The sequence below is a fragment of the Hemitrygon akajei genome, chromosome 18, assembly GCF_048418815.1.
Source record: "Hemitrygon akajei chromosome 18, sHemAka1.3, whole genome shotgun sequence".
NCBI classification, from domain to species: domain Eukaryota; kingdom Metazoa; phylum Chordata; class Chondrichthyes; order Myliobatiformes; family Dasyatidae; genus Hemitrygon; species Hemitrygon akajei.
The window spans coordinates 45,763,603-45,784,547 of NC_133141.1; the positions used below are offsets into that span (position 1 = coordinate 45,763,603).

General features: G+C 39.0%; 1 protein-coding gene across 3 annotated transcripts in view; it reads right to left on the minus strand.

Annotated features, from left to right (window-relative positions):
• Positions 1-813: 813 nt before the first annotated feature.
• Positions 814-20,945, minus strand: part of LOC140741421 (deoxyribonuclease-1-like) — a 28,495-nt gene continuing 8,363 nt past the window's right edge. Inside the window, exons 4-11 of one of the 3 annotated variants that reach the window (XM_073071590.1) lie at positions 19,771-19,854; positions 18,764-18,879; positions 17,194-17,306; positions 15,268-15,425; positions 15,056-15,152; positions 10,493-10,544; positions 3,330-3,536; positions 814-909 (exon numbers count right to left, since the gene is read on the minus strand). In XM_073071590.1, coding sequence (XP_072927691.1) covers positions 3,331-3,536; positions 10,493-10,544; positions 15,056-15,152; positions 15,268-15,425; positions 17,194-17,306; positions 18,764-18,879; positions 19,771-19,854 — 826 coding nt within the window. In that variant the 3' untranslated portion in view covers positions 814-909; position 3,330. Of the gene's footprint in view, positions 910-3,329; positions 3,537-9,232; positions 9,259-10,492; positions 10,545-15,055; positions 15,153-15,267; positions 15,426-17,193; positions 17,307-18,763; positions 18,880-19,770; positions 19,855-20,945 lie in introns of those variants that run through there. The other 2 variants (XM_073071591.1, XM_073071592.1) reach the window with 2 other exon arrangements.

Below are 20,945 nucleotides of genomic sequence, written 5' to 3' on the forward strand. Positions count from 1 at the left end.
CTGATAATCTGTCACTTGGGATTTGGTGGTGCAGGACTAGCAGACTATTGAACATTATTCCTATTATTGCCCAAACACTCTTTAAATTCAGTATTTTTTAGATGTTATTTTTGAATAATAAAAGAGGTAATGCATTCTCTGGTGAAGCCAGTATGTTTAAAGGGTGCATTGAAATCAAGCTACAATATATTTTAGAGGAACACAGGAAACGTCACCTGTGAACCACATTTCAAACCATTGGGATATCAGAATAGTCAGATAGCAAATTATTAGTGTTTTATCGTGCACTGAATTAATTAATCTCAATGTAGTGTTTGGTGGGTGTTTTACAGTTAGTTTTATTTTCCTATCAATAGAAAGGATATGTCAGTCAGAAATACCCCCTCTGGCTGCTGAGAGTTTCTGATTGAAGGTTTATCTCCTGCCAGGAGATCAGGTGAGGACTTAGATAGGTGTTCGCCGATTCTCACTGGGTTAGAATGGAATATTGAGAATGTCTACCTAACTAATATATTGAATGATTTTTTTCTATGTGTGAAATATAGTATATCTCATGGTTTATCAGCTGCTTTAAGAAAACAGGAAAAATTCTTTATAACAAGCACTTTGAAAAAATGTTCACCTGGCAGCTTTTGAGGCCAAAGCTGTTCACAGTGTTCAAAAACTGAACTTATCACATAACACTGCTTTTAAACATTGGATTTGTTCCTTTTTTGAGGTATGTTTTGTCTATATATATTGTCTATATAGGTACGTTTGTGGCTTCAAGCCTGCTGGTGATAAATGTGTTTGTTTAGTAATACCAAAACACAGTGATGATGCAACCATAGGCTTTATTATATTTCATAATGCCTTTTTATTTAAACCTTCATGCCCCCTGGCAACTTTCTCACCACCATTATCCAGAACCTGGAAGAAAAAGATACAATTAATAATTCAAAGGTAAAGAAAGAGAGGGACAATTTCATGAAAGCGTATCAAGTTAATGCTGTGGGCAATTCAAGGTTCAAGGTTCATTGTTGTTTATTGCCATTTCTACAGTACACAGGTGCAAAGGAGAATGAAATGATTGTTACTCTGGCTCTGATGCAGCATAAAAAAGCAATGTGCATAAAGAACACAATAAATAAAATGGTTGAAGTCTCCTGCAGTTATGAAGAGACCATCTGGATGCTTGTTTTGTAGAGAGCTGATGGTACTGTACAGCTCTCCCAATGCGTCCTTGGTGTTACTGCTCGGGGGGTGAGGGGCGGTGCGCGGATTGTAAGATGGCAGTGATGAACTCAGTAGTAAACTCCCTGAACAGGCAATGTGGCCTGCCTTCCTGTTTCCCAAGTAAATAGAAGGTGACAGAATCGGACACAAGTTTCCAACACCTCTACCTTTCCATTTTGGCCCTTGTCAAAACAGCTTGGGTTCCATCGTTACAGCTGAAAGCACGTAAAAACAAGACAATGTAAAGTTTACTCTTTAGCTCAGTACTACCATGAGGATGGGACTGAAACAGAACAGCACTGGTGAACTGACAGAGATGTGAATGATATTAAAAGCAGTACCTGCCTTTTACACCTTCCATCAGGATGTTCTAACGAGCTTTACAGCCAACAAACCATTTTTGAAGTGTGGGAAGTTTTGAAGTACAGACAACTTACAAGGACGATAGCTATAGAATTTAACTTGAGAATTTCAGTGCCTGGAAAGCTTCCTATCTAAAATGTTACATGATCTTAAGGATGCTTCCATCCATTAGAATAAGCAAAATATTATTGTGGCCTGCATTTGCAGATTACAGTTGCGTCCAAGCATTAATGCAGGATATTTAACCCTTGAGCAATGTTACTTCCAGACTGCACCATTTCTGAATTCCCAGTATCCTCCCTGAGCTCCTTCAACAAATTCCCCAACATATTTTCTGTAAATTTGTGCAGAGAGGTGCCAACATGCCATGCCCACAATATTCAGCAAACAACATGAACAGCAACAACAACAGAACAAAACCAGGCAACAACAAAGAAGACACTAAATTAGTTAAGTAAATTTGTCTTTGAAATTTTAATTTGATACAGTATAACCTCCCTTAAGTAAGGGTACTAGAAAACACATATAATTGATAAGACTTAGAGTGTTGACTTAAGTGTAGGATTTTAGAAGCGGTTGTTGTTGTTCGTCCTTCGGAGTCGAAGACGACCACGACTTCTGTCAGGTGGAGAGTTTGTGACTGTGGGTCCGGAGGTGACTGGTGAGGCCAATCTGGGCCCTGAAAGCTCGCCCACATGTGGGACACATGAGGGTAGGTGCTGCAGTGGAAGTGGAGGTAGCTCGAGCCTTGCGCGCGGCGCATTTCCTCTGAGCCTCTGCGGTGCGTCTGATTTCTGCTGCATACGCTCCTTTAGTGGTCCTGCTTCACCAGGTTGGGCGGTCCAGAGCAAGCGATTCCCAGCTACTGGGATTGATGTTGAGGTCTTTGAGGGACACTTTGAGGCAGTCTTTGAAACGTTTCTTCTGCCCTCCAACTGAGCGCTTGCCCTGGCTCAGCTTTCCATACAGCAGCTGCTTTGGTAGTCGACTGTCAGACATCCTGACGACATGGCCAGCCCATCTGGCTTGGGCTTTCTGTAGGAGGGTGTAGACGCTGTGGGTGCTAGCCCGCTCCAGGACCTCCGTGTCTGGGACTTTGTCCTGCCATCGTACGTGGAGAAGTCTGCGGAGGCAGCTCAAGTGGAAGTGGTTGAGCTGTTTAGCGTGTCTACTGTAGACAGTCCAGGTCTCGCTGGCATAGAGGAGGGTGGTGAGAACCACTGTTCGGTTAGAAGCAGTACATTTCATCTGTACACCTCATAGTGGTTCATACTCTTTTCTTTGTTGCATCCAGCATCCGGATGTTAATTCTTGGGATTAAAGAACTTGAGCAAAGTGTGATAAAGTTTGATTAATGCCGCCTCTAATGTTTTGACGAGCATAATTCAATGTTAGGCTTGCTTTACCTACTATAGCTGTTTGGTATTTTTAGCCTTGAGTCATACAAGATTCTTAATCATGTTCATCTCCACTATTAATCATTTGAAGATTTGTCTCCTTTGATTCCACTCACTGGCTAGCTTTATTTTATTTGTAAATAATTATCTTCCTGGTCTGCACTGTGATCCACTTGCAGAATAAAGGTGTGTAGTAGTTACATTAATGTTTTAATTGAAACTCTCACATACTTTATTTTATCTTCTATAAATAGACAACTGTCACAAAAGGCAGGAATAGAGCTCATGAACATTTAGAAGAGTTACAACAGGTTTTGGATGGATACCTTGCAAACTGGCCCTGCCATTACAAACCTTAACAATACTTGTTGTAGTCAGCACAACAGTCGTTGTATTTGGAGCAGCTTGATGTACAGCCGCAAGGAAAACTTTTTGAATAGGCACCACATCGGCCAGCGCAAGAATTGAAATTGACCCCTGCACAGCTACAAGGACCGCCAGACTTCCCGCCGCTGATGCCGCTTGTCTCCCCACTCTTGTAGTAAAAATCGGGCTTCTTTGCTACAAGAAGAGAAGAAAACTGGGTGAGAGTTGAGGAATCTTCACTTTGCAAGAATTATTTAGCAAACACTTTGACAATGATCTTCTCATTTTTCCAAAAATCCAGGTTGTCCTGCTTCTTTTATCTTGCACTTTTGCGCTGACAATATAGCCCAGTACTGTAGATGCTGTACTATAACCTGTATTCAGCTTTTGTTTCACTGCCTTGACATAATTATGTACAGGCATAGAAACAAAGATTTTCACTATATCTCAGTGCATGTGGCAACATTAAACCAATACCAATACATATGGGCTGCACCAGCATGCGTTCACCCTGTTAGACCCAAGATAGCTTTGGCAACCAATGAGGCCCTGTCCCAGGCTCAACAGCTGCCAATCTGTAACATTCACAAGCAGACAACACTTAGAACTTGCTTATATATTTTTTGTACATTTAGATCACAGAAAAACGTACATCCGCATTCTAAGAATTCGCAATTAACATTGAATTGAACTTAACTTTTAAAATAAAAATTTAACAAAGCTTGTTATCGCTTCCCTTGCAGCTGATGTCTCACATTCATTTATCATTGCACAAGATTTAACCCAGTTCAGGCTCAGCAGACAGATTTCCCAGTCTGAACAAAAGCCTGTGGAACATTGGACTTCCGCAGAGTCCATCAGTCCATCGATGCATCCAGCAGTGGCAGGATGGAATGTACTGCTTCCATCTTAGTTGATACCAGAATCAGAAACTATCAGGGCTGAACATTGACCTCCCTCAAACTTGGTACAAACTGATGTGTTTGCTTAAATGACCTCAAATTACTTAGCTGACAATTGCATTTAAAAGTATCAAACAATTCTTTCAATTGAAGTGGATATATCCACAAATGTATGTAAATAGATAATTAATCCTAACCCTAACGCAGATTAATGATGCATTGCACATGGGTATGATGAACACCAAATATATATATCATATAGTTAGGAACTAGAGGACTTTCAATGGGTAGCATATGGGCTTACACATTTCTAAAGGCCCAATTTAAGTTAAATCAGCAAGTTTTTATTATTTCACAAGTACAAAAAGTAATATATTTTGACCAAATTCAATGTTAGGTAGGACAATTTATAGTGATGGATCAGCATTCAGTGAGTTCTTGCTATTATTGTCCTGACTCATTCAGAGTCCAATTCATCCACATTTACAGAAACAGGTGGCTGAAAAGGGCCAGAAGGATCATTTGGGGACCCGAGTCACCCCAACCACAAACTGTTCCACCTGCTACCATCCAGGAAACGGTACCACAGCATAAAAGCCAGGACCAACACGCTCCGGGACAGCTTCTTCCACCAGGCCATCAGATTAGTTCATGCTAATAAAATTGTATTTCTATGTTATATTGACTGTCCTGTTGTACATACTATTTATTATAAATTACTATAAATTGCACATTGCACATTTAGACGGAGACGTAATGTAAAGATTTTTACTCCTCATGTATGTGAAGGATGTAAGAAATAAAGTTAATTCAATTCAATCCTGGCATATGTTGGTTCCCACTTAAACAACTAGGCAATTTTGAAAATGCTTATACTTGTTTCTGAATCCCTTCATGACATTATCCCTTCATACCATACAAACTCCTAAGATATAATTTCTTCTCTGATCTTACCTCAGCTTGATTAAAAGCACAACCATTATCAGATGGACAATCAGTTGCTGAGGCCAAAAGCCCTGGGATTCCCCCCATAAACCTTACCCTTTCTTCATAAGGTAGCATCCATCATTAAGGACCCCTATCACCCAGGACATGCTCTCCTCTCATTATTATCATCAAAGAAGAGGTACAGGAGCTTGAAGACATACCCTCAACATCTTAGGAACAGCTTCTTCCCCTCCATCCTCCACCATCAGATTTCTAAAACGATCCAACCCTTGAACACTATCTCTCTAATGTTTGCTCTCTCTGCACTGTTTATTTTATATATATTTTTCTTATTGTTCTTTATATATTATACTGCACTGCTGCCGCAAAACAAAAAAAATGACATTTGTCACTGATAATAAATGCTTAGCCCACTGCTCTACTCTCTATATACACATGACTGTGTGGCTAGGCATAGCTCAAATACCATCTATAAATTTGCTGATGATACAACCACTGTTGGTAGAATCTCAGGTGGTGACGAGAGGGTGTACAGGAGTGAGATATGCCAACTAGTGGAGTGGTGTCGCAGCAACAACCTGGCACTCAACATCAGTAAGATGAAAGAGCTGATTGTGGACTTCAGGAAGGGTAAGGTGAAGGAACACATACTAATCCTCATAGAGAGATCAGAAGTGGAGAGAGTGAGCAGTTTCAAGTTCCTGGGTGTCAAGATCTATGAGGACCTAACCTGGTCCCAACATATCGATGTCATCATAAAGAAGGCAAGACAGCGACTATACTTTATTTGAAGTTTATAGGGATCTGGCATGTCAACAAGTACACTCAAAAACTTCTATAGATGTACCGTGGCGAGCACTTTGACAGGCTGCATCACTGTCTGGTATGGGGGTGGGGGCTACTGCACAGGACCGAAAAAAGCTGCAGAGGGTTGTAAATTTAGTCAGCTCCATCTTGGGTACTAGCCTACAAAGTACCCAGGACATCATTAGGGAATGGTGTCTCAGAAAGGCAGCGTCCATTATTAAGGACCTCCAGCATCCAGGGCATGCCCTTTTCTCACTGTTGCCATCAGATAGGAGGAACAGAAGCCTGAAGACACACACTCAGTGATTCAGGAACAGCTTCTTCCCCTCTGCCATCTGATTCCCAAATGGACATGGAACCCTTGGACACTATCTCACTTTTTAAAAATATTTAGTATTTCTGGTTTTGCACAATTTTTAATCTATTCATTATACACATACTGTAATTGATTAACTGATTTATTTATTTATTATTATTTTTCTTCTTCTATATTATGTATTGCATTGTACTGCTGCTGCTAAATTTAAAAATTTCACAACATACGCAGGTGATAATAAACCTGATTCTGATTCTAACATTGCTCCTTAGAGGACATTTTATCACATTTCAGTTTTATGTAAACTCAAACTGGTCGCTTTGTTTTTGAGGTGCTACTTTCTCTAGTGCTATACTTAACGTCATCTATATAAAATCAAAAGATACTGAAAAGATATTAATAAACACAAGAAATACCTTAAAAAGATATTGAAAAGTATTCATCTTAGCAGATAAAGTGATAATGTAATGAAGTGCTTGTTATTTACTTATAATAAGAGACGGAATGGTTAGGGAATGCCATGATATTTTAGCTCTACTGAATGTACATTTTGTTTACTCTCCTCGCCCCCAGCAGAAACCAAGCAGATTGCTGAGTTTGTGTGCCTACCACTCCAGAAAACGCAACAACAGATATGTGTTGTGAATATTGGTAGAGCTCATGAGAAGGATGAGTGATTTATGTGAGAATACATCTCAGGTTCAGGATAGTCCTTACCCCTTAACCATCAGGCTCTTAAAATATAGGGGATAATTTTACTCAACTTCACTCGCACTGTCACTAAATTGTTCCCACAACCTGTGGTCTCACTTTCAAAGAACATATCATGTTCTCAATATTTATTGCTTGTTTATTTATTATTTATTATTATTAATATTTTTGTATTTGCACAGTTAGTTGTCTTTTGCACATTGGTTGTTTGTCTGTCCTGGAGGGTGTGTGGTCTTTCATTGATTCTATGGTGCTTCTTGTATTTACTGTGTATCTCAGAATTGTATATGGTGACATATGAAGTATTTACTCTGAACTTTGAACTTTGAACATGTGGTTTGTTAGTGCTCAAGGGAGGTCAGGGATGGCATCAGTGAGGTGGTCATGTCAGGGAGAGATGGGGCTGAGTAGGTTTGTTGTCTGCTTGTAGGCCTAAAGAAAGCATCTCTGCACCATTTGGCCACAAAACGATGCTGGAAATTTGCTTTTATCAGATTCAGCCCATGCTATCTAATTGTGAAATACAACCTTCATGGGTAAAAACTAGAAGCTCTAAGAAAATAGAAGCTCGCAAATTCCTCAGATGGGTTCAATAAATTGCATGAGTCCTATGATCCTTTCCCTGCCTCAAATCCATTAAAACCAATAGTGAGTTGTCATTAAGAGGCGGGCTTCCTGTTTCAAATCTGCTCCTGAGGGCCTTTTAGATATTGATTTAAACCCAATAGGTATCAAGTGTTAATGTTATGATTCATCAGGATTTTGTAAGTTTCAGTAAGATTCTTCTGAATTCTAAGATTATTGATCTGATCTGTTATACCTCTCCTTGTAAAACAAACCCACCATCCTGGGAGTTGAACTGGTCAACTTTGGTTGCACTCCACTTAGTACAAGCAGAAAGTAGAAGTGTAAATAATCTTCCAGTCCTATAAGTTTCCCAAACTTTCAAACTTTATATAAAATATTATCATTGTCTCCTAAATGTCCCATAATTCTCTGAGAGATCCTTTCTCATAGCTCAAAACTAGATCTAAAATAATCTGTTCATTGGTTCCTCAACATACTAATCCAGAAAACTTCCCTTATGCTTCATTGTCCTTCAGATGAATTGTTTTATCTTCCACATTACTACTGCTAATTTGGTTTGCTCAGTCTATATGAAGGTTAAAGATCCCCACACTTAATCCACTGGTCTTATTGCATGCACCTCTAATTTGCAGATCTATAACGTAGCTTTTATCATCCCTATTATTTGGGGAAATTTAGATAACTCCATGCAATGATTTTTGCGCTTTGTTTTTTTCTTAGCTTCACTCAAGCTGATTCTAGTTATGCATTTTCTGAGCTGAAAGCCTTTATCTCTACTGTCTGTATCTTACACTTTATTATCAGTTCTACTACCAACAACAACCATTTACACTTTGCCTTTCTCTCCTAATGGATAAGGATCCTGGAATATTTAACTCCTACCATGGCCACTCTGCAACACTGCTACCATATCATGGTTATTAGTTTGTACCCACTTATTTCTATGTATGGCGTTAATTTATTTATCCTGTTATAAATGCTGGATTATTCAGTTGAAGAGTCTTTATTTTTCTCAGTTCTCATTGCAATTAAAAGGTATATACTTTTTTTGCTTGTTCTTTCCCTTTCTGACAGATTCTGGTAATTAATGCCCATTTCAATACCCTGTACTGACCCCTGAACTTTCGATTTAACTTTCTAACTTTCCCCTCATTATTACCCTCCCCACCACCCTTATCTACAGCATATTGGTCCTAGCCTCATTCAAGTCAAGCCTGTCCCAATGGAACAGTTCCTTCTTTACCCTGTATTTGTGCCAGTGACCTATCAATTCAAACCCATTTCTCCCGTATAGATCCTCGAGCCACACTTTAGATTAGAACCTCCTTCTCAGTATGAAGAGCGACCTTCTCCTGTTCCAGATTCCTGTGTCTTAGAATTAAACTTATGCTTCCTTTGTTTCAAATGATTATTCACAAAGGGCAGAAAACATTGGAGGGAGTTATCTAAATTTCCCCAAATAATAGTGATGATATAAGCCATGTAATAGATCTGGAAATTTGCTTTAACTTTCCCCTGTTACACAGCATTCAATGCTCCAATCTCTTGCAAGAAAAGAAACTTCTAACCTTTCCTCCTGCTCTTCAACCTACAGGAAGGGGGCATGCTTAATCAAAAAACGTAAATACAAAAGGTCAGGCAGCATCTATGGAAAGAGAAGCAGAGTTAACTCAATATCAATTTCTATGGTTTTAGAGAGCTCGCTTTGTAGCAAAACTGAACAGTCAATCTGTGACATTTACAGCAGAACTGGTCAGTCAATCTGTGACTTTTGCCCATTTCCCTTCCCTTTCAGCACATCCTGACTTGCTTGTCATGTTCTTCCAATCTGCAGTTCACAATTTTTATGTTCTTTTGTTTGTATACTCACTCCCTAACATGTCACCATTAACTTAACAATAGCATGACCTCATTTACAGGTTATCCCATGGCAACCTGGTCTCACCATATCAGAAATATTCCTTTTGTTTTTTCACCTCCAACCTCTTTGTAATTTAAAACCAAATGATTTTGTTTCACTCTGTTCTGATGGTTTTACATGAAACATTAGCTCCAAAGAAACTACCTGACCTGCTGAGTTCTCCAAATATTTCCTTTTAAGATTCATTGTCATTTCCTGAACACAAGTGTAACAGAGAAGGAAGTGATTGATACTCTAGATATGATGCAGCACAAAAAAAAAACACAACAAGATAAAGAGTACAATAAAAAAAAACACAGCAAATATAAGGTGACTCTAAGGAAATGATAAAGTAGTGGTTGTGGGGGTTGTGGGGTGGGGTGTGTTAGTGGGTGAAGGTGTTGATCAGCCTTACTGCTTGGGGAAAGTAACTGTGAGTCTGGTGGTCCTGTGTGGATGCTACATAGCGTCTTCCCGGATGGGAGTGGGACCGACAGTCCATGACCAGAGTGGGTGGGATCCTTCATGATGTTACAGGCCCTTTTCTGGCACTTTTCTTGATGGCGGGTAGGCCAGTGCTGGTGACGTGTTGGGCAGTTTTGACTATCCATTTAGAGCCTTCCCGTCTGCCACGGAGCAGTTTCTGTACTGTGCAGTGACAAGCTTGACAGGATGCGCTCTACTGCACGTCTGTAGAATGACGCGAATATAGTTGTACATAGTCCAGCTCCCTTCAGCCTCCTCAGAAAGTAGAGGCATTGGTGAGCTTTCCTGACTATGTAGGATGTGTTCTGGAGCCATGAGAGGTTGTGTGGAATGTGCACTCCCAGGGGTTTGAAACTGCTTTGTTGTCAATGTAAAGAGGGGTGTGTGGTGCAAGATCTCCTGAAGGTAATAACCATCTCCTTTTTTGTTTCAAATTATAGCATATTATTTTGATCTATCATCGGTCAATAGGAAGTAATATTTATTTACTTACGATCATCTTCCATTTCAAGTTCAATGGGATAATGATCTGAGACATCTTTGACCTGTAAAGTGAATTAAATGTAAAGCCTATTAATTGATTAAAATACCTAGGTCTGTAATTTTCATATTTAATCATACTAAATATTGCCTTTGATGCATTCTGAACATATGTTGGAAGATAGAGTCATGAATTCTGATATCTTAGATTACATGTGGACCCTATCATATATAGACTGCTCAGATAAAAACACATTCAGTAGTTTGGACATATTCACTAGATGATCAATGGGAAAACAACTGAAGATGTTCTCATTTGAGAACTAGCTTTAGAGTAAAAAGCATTTGGGTGCATACATCTGCACTTCAAAGATATCTGAAGAAGGGCCCATATCTAAGGAAGGATGTTGGAGAGGATCAAGAGGAAGTTTATAGGAATGATCCCAAGGATGAAAAGGTTAACATATGCAGAGGGTTTGATGGCTCTAGGCCCACGCTCACTGGAGCTTAGAAGGATGAGGGGAATCTTATTGAAACCTACTGAATATTGGACTCCTGGATGAAGTGGACATGGAGAGGACAATTCCAGTAGTGGGAGAATCTAGGATCAGAGGGCACAGCCTCAGAGTAAAAAGGTGTCCCTTCAGAATAGGGATAAGGAGGAATTTCTTCAGCCAGAGGGTAGTGAATCTGTGAAACGCACGCAAAATGCTGGAGGAGCTTAGCAGGCCAGGCAGCATCAATGGAAAGGAGTACAGTCGATGTTTCATCCAGTCCTGCTGACGAGCCTCAGCCCAAAACATCAACTGTACTCTTTTCCATAGATGCTGCCTGGCCTGCTGAGTTCCTCCAACATTTTGTGTGTGTTGCTCGGATTTCCAGCATCTGCAGATTTTCTCTTGTTTGAATCTGTGGAGTTCATTGCCACAGAAGATTGTGGAAGAGAAGTCATTTGGTAGATTTAAAGCAGATGTTGAGAAGTTCTTGATGAATAAGGGTATTAAAGATTACAGGGAAAATGGGGTTGGGAGGGAAAAAGTAAATCAGCAGGATCGAATGGTAGAAGAAATTCGATGGGCTTAATGGCCTAATTCTACTGGAGCAATGCCACAAGAACGCAGCATCCATCACAAAGGACCCCCTCTCTTCTTGCTGCTGCCATTAGGAAGGATGAACAGAAGCCTTAGGTCCCACACCACCAATCAGGAACAGTTAATACCCCCGAACCATCAGGCTGCAGAACCAGCATGGATGACTTCATTCATCACTAAATTGATTTCACAACCTACAGATTCACATTCAAGAACTCTATAGCTCATGTTCTCAGTATTATTTATTTATTTGTTTATTTGTTTCTTTCTTTGTTTTGTATTTGCAAGGTTTGTCTTTTGCACATTGGCTGTTTTGTCAGTCTTTGTGTGTAATTTTTCATTGACTCTTTTGTACAGTATTTCTTTGTTCTATAGTGGATCTCTGCAAGAAAATGAATCTCAAGGTAGTGACACATACATACTTTGATAAGAAAGTTACTTAGAACTTTAAACTTCATACTCCTATGCCTTACGGTTTTATGGTCTTAACCAGGAGGCAGCTGCTTAGTATTGCAGTAATGGAATGACAAACTTTGCCAAGGTTTCCCAAAAAAAGGGAAGCAAACACTTCATGAGATTGCAAAGGGAGCTGGAGAAGGCATGTAATAAGGGTAATGACACAATTGTAATGGGGGACTTCAATATGCAAGGGGATTGGGAAAATCAGGTTGGTGTCAGATCACAGGAGACAGAATCTGTTCAATGCCTACAGAATGGCTTTTTAGAGCAGCTTGTGCTTGCGCCTACTCGGGGAAAGACTATCTTAGATTGGATGTTGTGTAATAACCCAGATCTTATTAGGGAGCTTAATGTAAAAGAACCCTTAGGAGGCAGTAATTATAATGTGATTGAATTCATACTGCAATTTCAGAGGGAGAAGCATAACCAACATATATCAGTATCACAGTGGAATAAGGGGATTTACAAAGGCATGAGAGAAGAACTTGCCCAGGTGGATGAGGATACTGGCGGGGATGACGACAGAGTAGAGGTGACTAAAGCTTCTGGGAATAGCTGCAGGATAGATACGTCCCTCAGAAGAAGTTCTCAAATGGCAGGGATGACAAGGGAAGGACCGAGGAAACGGCATATAAGGTAGCAAAAGTGAGTAGAAGGTTAGATGATCCAACAAAAGGCAACTGAAAAAGCTATAAGAAGGGAAAAGATAAAGTATTTTTTTGCTGGTGGGGGAGGGGGATTGTTGCTGCCGCTTATGCACGGGAGGGGGGAGCTGGGAGGGACTTTGGGGTTCTAACATTTAACTGTCGCTCATTCTTTGGGGCACTCCTCTGTTTTTGTGGATGTTTTGCGAAGAAAAAGCATTTCAGGATGTATACTGTATCCTTCCAGTATCCTTCTCTGACATTAAATGAACCTTTGAAACCTCTGAAGAGTAAAAGGGAGGTGAGAGTTGATACTGGACCACTGGAAAATGATGCTGATGAGGTAGTAATGGGAGACAAAAAATGGCAGATGAACTTCATGGGTACTTTGCTTCTGTCTTCACTGTGGAAGATATTGGCAGTGTGCCAGAGGTCCATGAGTGTCATTGCTATTACTACAAAGGAAAAATTCTTAAGCGAACTCAAAGATCTTAAGGCGGATAAGTCACCTGGGCCAGATGGACTACATCACAGAGTTCTGAAAGAGGTTGTTGAAGAGATAGCACATGCATTGGTTATGATCTTTCAAGAATTACTTGAATCTGGCATGGTTCCGGAGGACTGTAAGATTGCAATGTCACTCCACTCTTTAAGCAGGGAGGAAGGCAAAAGAAAGGAAATTATAGGCCAGTTAGCCTAACCTCAGTGGTTGGGAAAGTGTTGGAGTCTATTATTAAAGGTGAGGTTTCAGGATATTTGGAGACTAATGATAAAATAAATCAAAGTCAGCACGGTGTCTGTGAAGGGAAATCTTGCCTGACAAATCTGTTAGAGTTCTTCAAGGAGGAAACAAGCAGGGTGGACAAAGGAGAGGCAGTGGATGTCATTTACTTGTATTTTCAGAAGGCGTTTGATAAGGTGCCACACATGAGGTTGCTTAACAAGACAAAGTATTATGGCGTTACAGGAAAGATACTGGCATGGATAGAGGAATGGCTGACAGGCAGGAGGCAGTGAGTGGGAATAAATGGGGCCTTTTCTGGTTGGCTGCCAGTGACTAGTGGTGTTCCTCAGGTGTCAGTATTGAGACCACTACTTTTCACATTGTTTGTCAATGATTTAGATAACGGAATTGATGGCTTTGTGGCAAAGTTTGCAGATGATATGAAGATAGGTGGAGGGATAGGTAGTGCTGAGGAAGCATTGTGATTGCAACAGGACTTAGACAAATTGGAAGGGTGGGTAAAAAGGTGGCAAATGGAATACAGTGTTGGGAAATGTATGATCATGCATTTTGGTAAGAGGAACAATAATGTGGACTATTATCTAAATGGGGAGAAAATTCAAACATCAGAGGTGCAAAGGGACTTAGGAGTCCTTGTGCAAGACTCCCAGAAGGTTAATTTACAGGTTGAGTCTGTGGTAAAGAAGGCAAATGCAATGTTGGCATTTATTTCAAGGGGAATAGAATATAAAAGCAAGGAAATAATGCTGAGCCTTTATAAGACACTAGTCAGGCCACACTTCAAGTATTGTCAACAGTTTTGGGCCCTATATCTCAGAAAGGATGTGTTTTTATTGGAGAGAGTCCAGAGGAGGTTCACGAGGATGATTCTGGGAATGAAGGGGTTAACATATGAGGACCGTTTGGCAGCTTTGGGCCTGTATTCACTGGAATTCAGAAGAATATATGGGGATCTCATTGAACCCTACTGAATGTTGAAAGGACTAGATAGGATGGATACGGAGAGGATGTTTCCTATGGTGGGGGTATCCAGAACTAGAGGACACAGCCTCAAAATTGAGGGGTGATCTTTCAGAACAGAGGTAAGGAGGAATTCCTTTAGCCAGAGAGTCGTGAATCTGTGAAATGCTCTGCCACAGACTCTGGTGGAGGCCAAGTCTGTGGGTGTATTTACGGCAGTAGTTTCCTAATTGGTCAGGGCATCAAAGGATATGGCGAGAAGGCAGGTGTATGGGGTTGAGTGGGATCCGGGATCAGCCATGATGGAATAGCAGATCAGACTCGATGGGCTGAATGGTCTAATTCTGCTCCTATGTCCTATGGTCTTATGCAGAGGATAAAACAACCCTCATGAAGAGTAAGCAGGACACCAACCCAATTTAATCTACCTTCAGGTACACTAGACCCAACAGGGCTTACCATTGCTATGTGGGCCATTTCAGCCACAGCAGACACTGCCTCCAGCATTTGAAAATACTAACTTGGCCACAAGGCTATCGTCTCTTAGGGAGCTTACATTAATATACCCAAATCAACTGCTGCAACCTGGGTCCTCAGTATTATGTTGGCAAATATTTTGCATTTTTCTAACATTGTGAGGAAATTCCATTCCAAATTAATATTTTTTTTATTTTTACCGTTTGATATTCGAGGTGATAGGCTTCCTGGAAATTGAAGACCTTCACTGAGCCAGGAACTATGGTGTCAAGCAGTCCATCTGTGGTTACAACAAACCTAAAGAATAAAAGCAAAGTCATGTCAAGATGAGAATGCAGATGAACTGAAGCAAATTTTGAGATAGAAAATACATGCAGTACAAATATTTGAGTCAATGTGCTCTGAACAATACCTGTCATAGGCACAGTGTGTGTTTCTACTAACAGTTGTATCTACATTATCACCAATCAACCAACGGAATTTCTCATATTTACGCAATCGTATTTTGGACCAGTCCTCCTCCTTGACATAACTACAAGCTGCATTGTAATCTCCAAGTATCAGAATGTTCTGTGTGATAAAAACCAAGAGACAATGAAGTGAGTTAGATTGGATGTGTTCTACTGCAATGAGTGAGTAAGCTGTTATTTGGGAGCATAAATTACATGATCAAAAAGTACTGAACACTGTTACATCTGTCAAAATAGCTAATATTTTATTTTATATAACCAAATACAAATAAAAATAAAAACAAGCTTTTAGGAGTATGCTATTTAAAATAATAGTTCAGCAGAGGGAATTTCACTTTGTAGTAAAACAAAATTATGAAAACACTCAGCACATCAGGAAGCACCTGTGGAAAGAAAATATAATTAATGTCTTTCTCCTTCCACAGATGCTACCTGACCTGTTGAATGTCGCTGGCATTTTCTGTTTTCATCCCACATTTCAGCACCTCTGGTTTTACTGAACTTCACACTGTTCTGCTTATTTAATTCGCCTTATTTGACATTAGCAAGAGATGAAACATCAGCTATGCTGTGATGAAAGGAACCAGAGCATTATTAATCAGTTGCTCGATCTATTGTGCTATCTAGAATAAACCAGAAGTGTTAATATCGCTACCTTTCAATGAAAGAAATATATTTTTCTATACAATCTACCTTTTGGTCTGCTTTTGGTATAGCAATGTTTGTTCCATGAGCGAAGAAGATGAATCTAACTGGATAATTTTAATTGAACCTTTGATGTTGAGTGGAGTTGGGGTTGATCACCAGATTTACTGCTCATTCTCTGTCCCAAGTATGCTTAGATGGACAATTTTAATAGTCCCCTGGTTATTTTGCAATTTAGATGCCTATACATAATGAGGGGACTACAGAATGAATCCAAAGCTCCTGAAGCTTGTTCCGTGCCTTGTGCCACCAAGTTATGTCCTCTGCTGTATTTATATCCAGTTCATGGTCAGTTCCTTGGCCAGATTTTCTCATATATTTATGCACACTTGTACAGTTTGGGGTATACCTATTGAAGATTGGAAGGCCTAAATAGACTGGTTGTGTAAAGGATGGTTTCTATAGTGGGATAGGCTAGGACCAGAGGGTATAGCCTCAGAATAGAAGGACATCCCTTTAGAACAGGGGTGAGGAGCAACTTCAATAGCTAGGAAGTGGTGAATCTGTGGAATTCACTCCCACAGATGGTTGTGGAGGCCTAGTCATTGGATATATATAAAGCAGAGGTTGATAGGTTCTTGACAAGTAAGTGCGTTGAAGGTAATGGGGAGAAGGCAGGAGAATGAGATTGAGAGGGATAATAAATTAGCTATGATGAAATGGCAGAGCAGACTCAATGGGCTGAACAGACTAATTAATCGGCCCCTATGTTTTAGAGTTTTATGGTATTTGTTACGTAAATATAAATGGCTGCCATTCCATGGATCATAGGATTGTGATGTGGATTTGCACCTAAGGTTCATCAATTGTCAAAATTCTGTTCTCGGTTCCCTATCAAAAGAGATGAGTAACAGGATCTAGTGTGCTCACACAGGATACAAGAACCTCAAAGACTGCATTATGCCAAAATTGCCCTGCTATTGTCAAACAAAGGTATGAGTGAGGAGGAAGCTGGCAGAGACTCAGACAAAAATAGACTGTAACCAAATTATTGGGAACTTACTGGAGAACGACAGGTTACTGGGAGGAAAGAAGACAAAAAAGTGGAGCGTAAAAACAAAGCTGAGGTAGAAAGATTGTTCATAAAATAGTTCATTGAGTAGATGGATGTTTAATGCAATAATGTTGAATGCAGATTTGCCAATTGGCTTTGTCAACAATACCTCTGTATTGAAGTGTTTTCTTGCATCAGCCCAAACGTCATATAGGGCATCAACCTCTCTGACAGCATAACTTGGACTGGTGTGGATGGCTGCCAGAACAAAGTCCTTCACAACTGTCAATACAAATTGTACCACATGTTATTAGGAAGAAGTTTGTGAAAGCTGTTTATTTTGTTACACCCATCAGAGGTATTTTAAAGACAAAATAAATATAGAACTTGAATTATACTGTAATTAGATCACTATTTAATCATTGGCCAAAAATAACATATAGTATCAGCTGTAACCATTTCCACAAAATGGATAATTGGGAAGGGAGCACAATGGAGGTTTAATGCCAAATGTCAACTTAGCACCATTGACCAAAGACAAATTTCTACTCCAAAAACCTGCCATTTCAAAGCATTGCCTCCAAGAATCAGAAAAAAGAAGTAAATGCATAACATCAAGAAACAAGCTAAAATGAGACAGTTTCTAAAACAAGACTTCATTTACTAGGAGCTAGAAAACAATACAATTGGGCAAGTATTTCAGAACATACTTTTCAAAAATTCATCACTTTAAAAATTATTCTATTACTATCTGTAAGAGCGCATACATGCTGCTATTTTATTAGTATAACTCAATTGGATATTGTTACCAAAATAAGGATATATCAGAATATATTAGGATTTATCAAAATATTTAAATATCTATCAGAATATTCATAACGTTTGAAGAACCACATCTTAATTAAATAAAAATGACAGTGAATCCATTCAGAAGAATCCATCAGTTGCCAGATACATAACTAGTTTCTCAAACTAAAGACAGGAGTAAAATATTTTTAAATATGAAAATACAAGCATTTGTGCCAAAGTAAAAACAGTTTAACTTTAAGTGCCTAGCTGATGGCCAGGAAGGAGGTGACAATTGGTGAATTCCTGCTATGCTTATTGGCTGGTTTTGTAGATGGGTTTGGTTCCAACAGTGTAAAAGATGGTGGTCTCTGTATAGCTTGCTCTTGATACTCCCTAATTTGGCTGATTTTGTGTAATTTTCATTGGTGATGCTAGCAGTAGTACCAGGCATTCTCAGTATAAGATAAAGTAATGTGTTGCAGATTTAAAATTTGACCTCTGGGTTGGTAGGATGCACAGTTGTGCTCCAGTCTTAAATGTGATGAATTTGTGATCTCTAGTAACTTGTCAGTTGCCTGAATTACAGAGAAGAAAGATCAGATTGTGGATTATCGAAAGCCTTACAACATCATGCTAAGGAGAAATCATGTGAAAGCTAAAACCAGCCTGCCATCCTTCTATCGGTCAAATGATTTTCTGTAAGGTGGAAAAGATACTGTAAAATTTTAATGAAATAATTAAAAAACTTGCAATGTCATGAAAAACCTTGACTCTGGAATCGTAGAGTAGTAGATCATTTGTACTTCAAGATTAGAAGATGGATAATCATAACACTTAAAATAGATTTATTTTTTATCAGGTTCACCTGAATAAATTACAGTTTCAGTTAGCCAAAATTTTCTCAAAAAAAATCAAAAGAAATGCTTAGTAACCAGATGACTAATCCTTACTTGTGGTGAGAGAGTGAAAGTGCACTATAAAAGGTTCACGCATGAACGTGTCAGTCCCACATTTTTCACACCCATCATCGAAGTGGTACCATCCCATAGGCTTGAGAATTTTTTCTCTGTCAAAATTAGACCCCAGAGAATGAAACTCATAAAATTAAAAAGTCATTGAACATTGTAATTATATAATAATTTTATAAGCAGTATGTGCTTAAAATATAGTCTGCAGACATGTTTCTGAATGTTTCTCAACAGCATTTCAAGATGCAAAATCTAAATTTCACTCCTATTTTTGTTCCCTGTTTCAATGGTTCCTCTTTGTGAATATATTGCATTTGTATTAGCTAGTCCCATTTACTTGTATTTGGCCTACATCCATCTAAATCTTTAAATCAATGGATAATATGTATTTTTAAAAATCTTAAATTGTCCACTGATCATGTAATGATTCCAGTTACAATGGTGATAGGGGTGAGCATTCATATGAGCAGTGCTGATACTATGGAAAAAGCACTCACAGGATTGGAAATGAAAGGAAATAGCTAAATTTTGAGTAACTCGAGCTATAAATCAAGTAAATTAGATTGTCACAAGGAAGCAGGGTCCATGATCGTTCCAGAGCGGTGGTGGGGAATAAGGTGAGTGTGCTGTTCAGCCGGATGGCAAGAAGTGGAGAAATGTCTGCTTTTTCTAAATATCTGAACCTCTAACCAGGTATTTCCATCATTGTCTAGTCAATTTTCAGATCTGCAGCTTTTCCATCATATTTTATGTTTTGTGTCTTTTTAGGGATTCTGAAAAAATACTTGTATATAGATCCATGGTTTTTCCTCCTTTCAGTTCATGAATCAAAGGAGATCATGGGATGGGGGAACTTACTCAGTTAAGAAAATAGAACAATTTTAGCAGAACAAGTAAATAAATCCAGGTAACATAACTCATCTGCCTTAACCCAAAGTTCCATCAGTACAACATAGAATAAAATATCTGAACTAAAATAGATGACATACTTGTATACAAATGCATATTTTTCCTTATAAGAACTGCGTCCAAGGTAGTCAGAGATAATGAAGTTGTAGCTTAGGTGGGTTGCACTGAAAAGAAAACATTTTTTAGTGTCTTAAAATAATTCATGCAAATTTCCAAGTGGAAAAGTATGCAATATCTTCAAGTTATGCTCAAGATGAAAAAAAACATTTTAAAGTGGGAGGCAATATCTGTCAGATCCAAACATTGGCTTCAATTTTGAATTCCATCTTCAGTAGGTATTTTCCATTTCCAATAAAATCTTATTCAATTGTGCAGCATGAAAACCTCATTAGAGAGAGTAAAGTAATTGTTAATCAGATTAAAATATCAGATCAAAATAATAACATTACACATTTCTACTTGGAAAAAAGATACAGGCTATCTAGTTTAGCTATGCCTCTCCTCTCATAATTTTACAATCTTCTATCAGGTGTCCTCTCAGCCTCTGTTATTCCAGAGAAAACAACCCTAGTTTGTCCACCCTCTCCCAATAGTACCTACCCTTTAATCCAAGCACGTTTTGGAATTGTTGATACTATTTGTCATTTTTGGCCAATGATGAAATAGATATCTAATTATAATTGCAGTTCTATTTTTTTGTCCTTAAAAGGCCTTCACTAAATCCTCTATCTCCTTCCTCTATCTTGAGATGACCAGAACTGAATGCAATACTCCAAATGCAGTCTAACTAGAGTTTTATAAAGCTCCAACATAATTTCCCAGCTCTTGAATTCAGTTCTTCAAATAATAAAGTTAAGCATAGCATACACCTTCTTTATTACCCTCTTCACCTGCGTAATGACTTTCAGGGTGCTCTGGACTTGGATATTGCTACCTGCTCTGACTATGTCTCTTGATCTTATAACCCTCAGTAGATTTTCTCTCTGCCTCTGCTGCTGCAAAGAAATTACAAACAATAGGAGTTACTGTATGGATCCCTGCAGAACAATGCTAGCCAAGGATCTTTGATCAGAGTAAGATCTGTCGGCCATTCAAGCCAATTCTGAATTCAAACAACCAAGTCACTGTAGATTCCATGCATCTTAAATTTTTACCATGAGGGAACTTGTCTAATGTCTTACAAAAGTTCATGTAGACAACATCCACTGCTCTACATTCATCAATCACTTATTGATTAATACTGTTCTCACTTTGG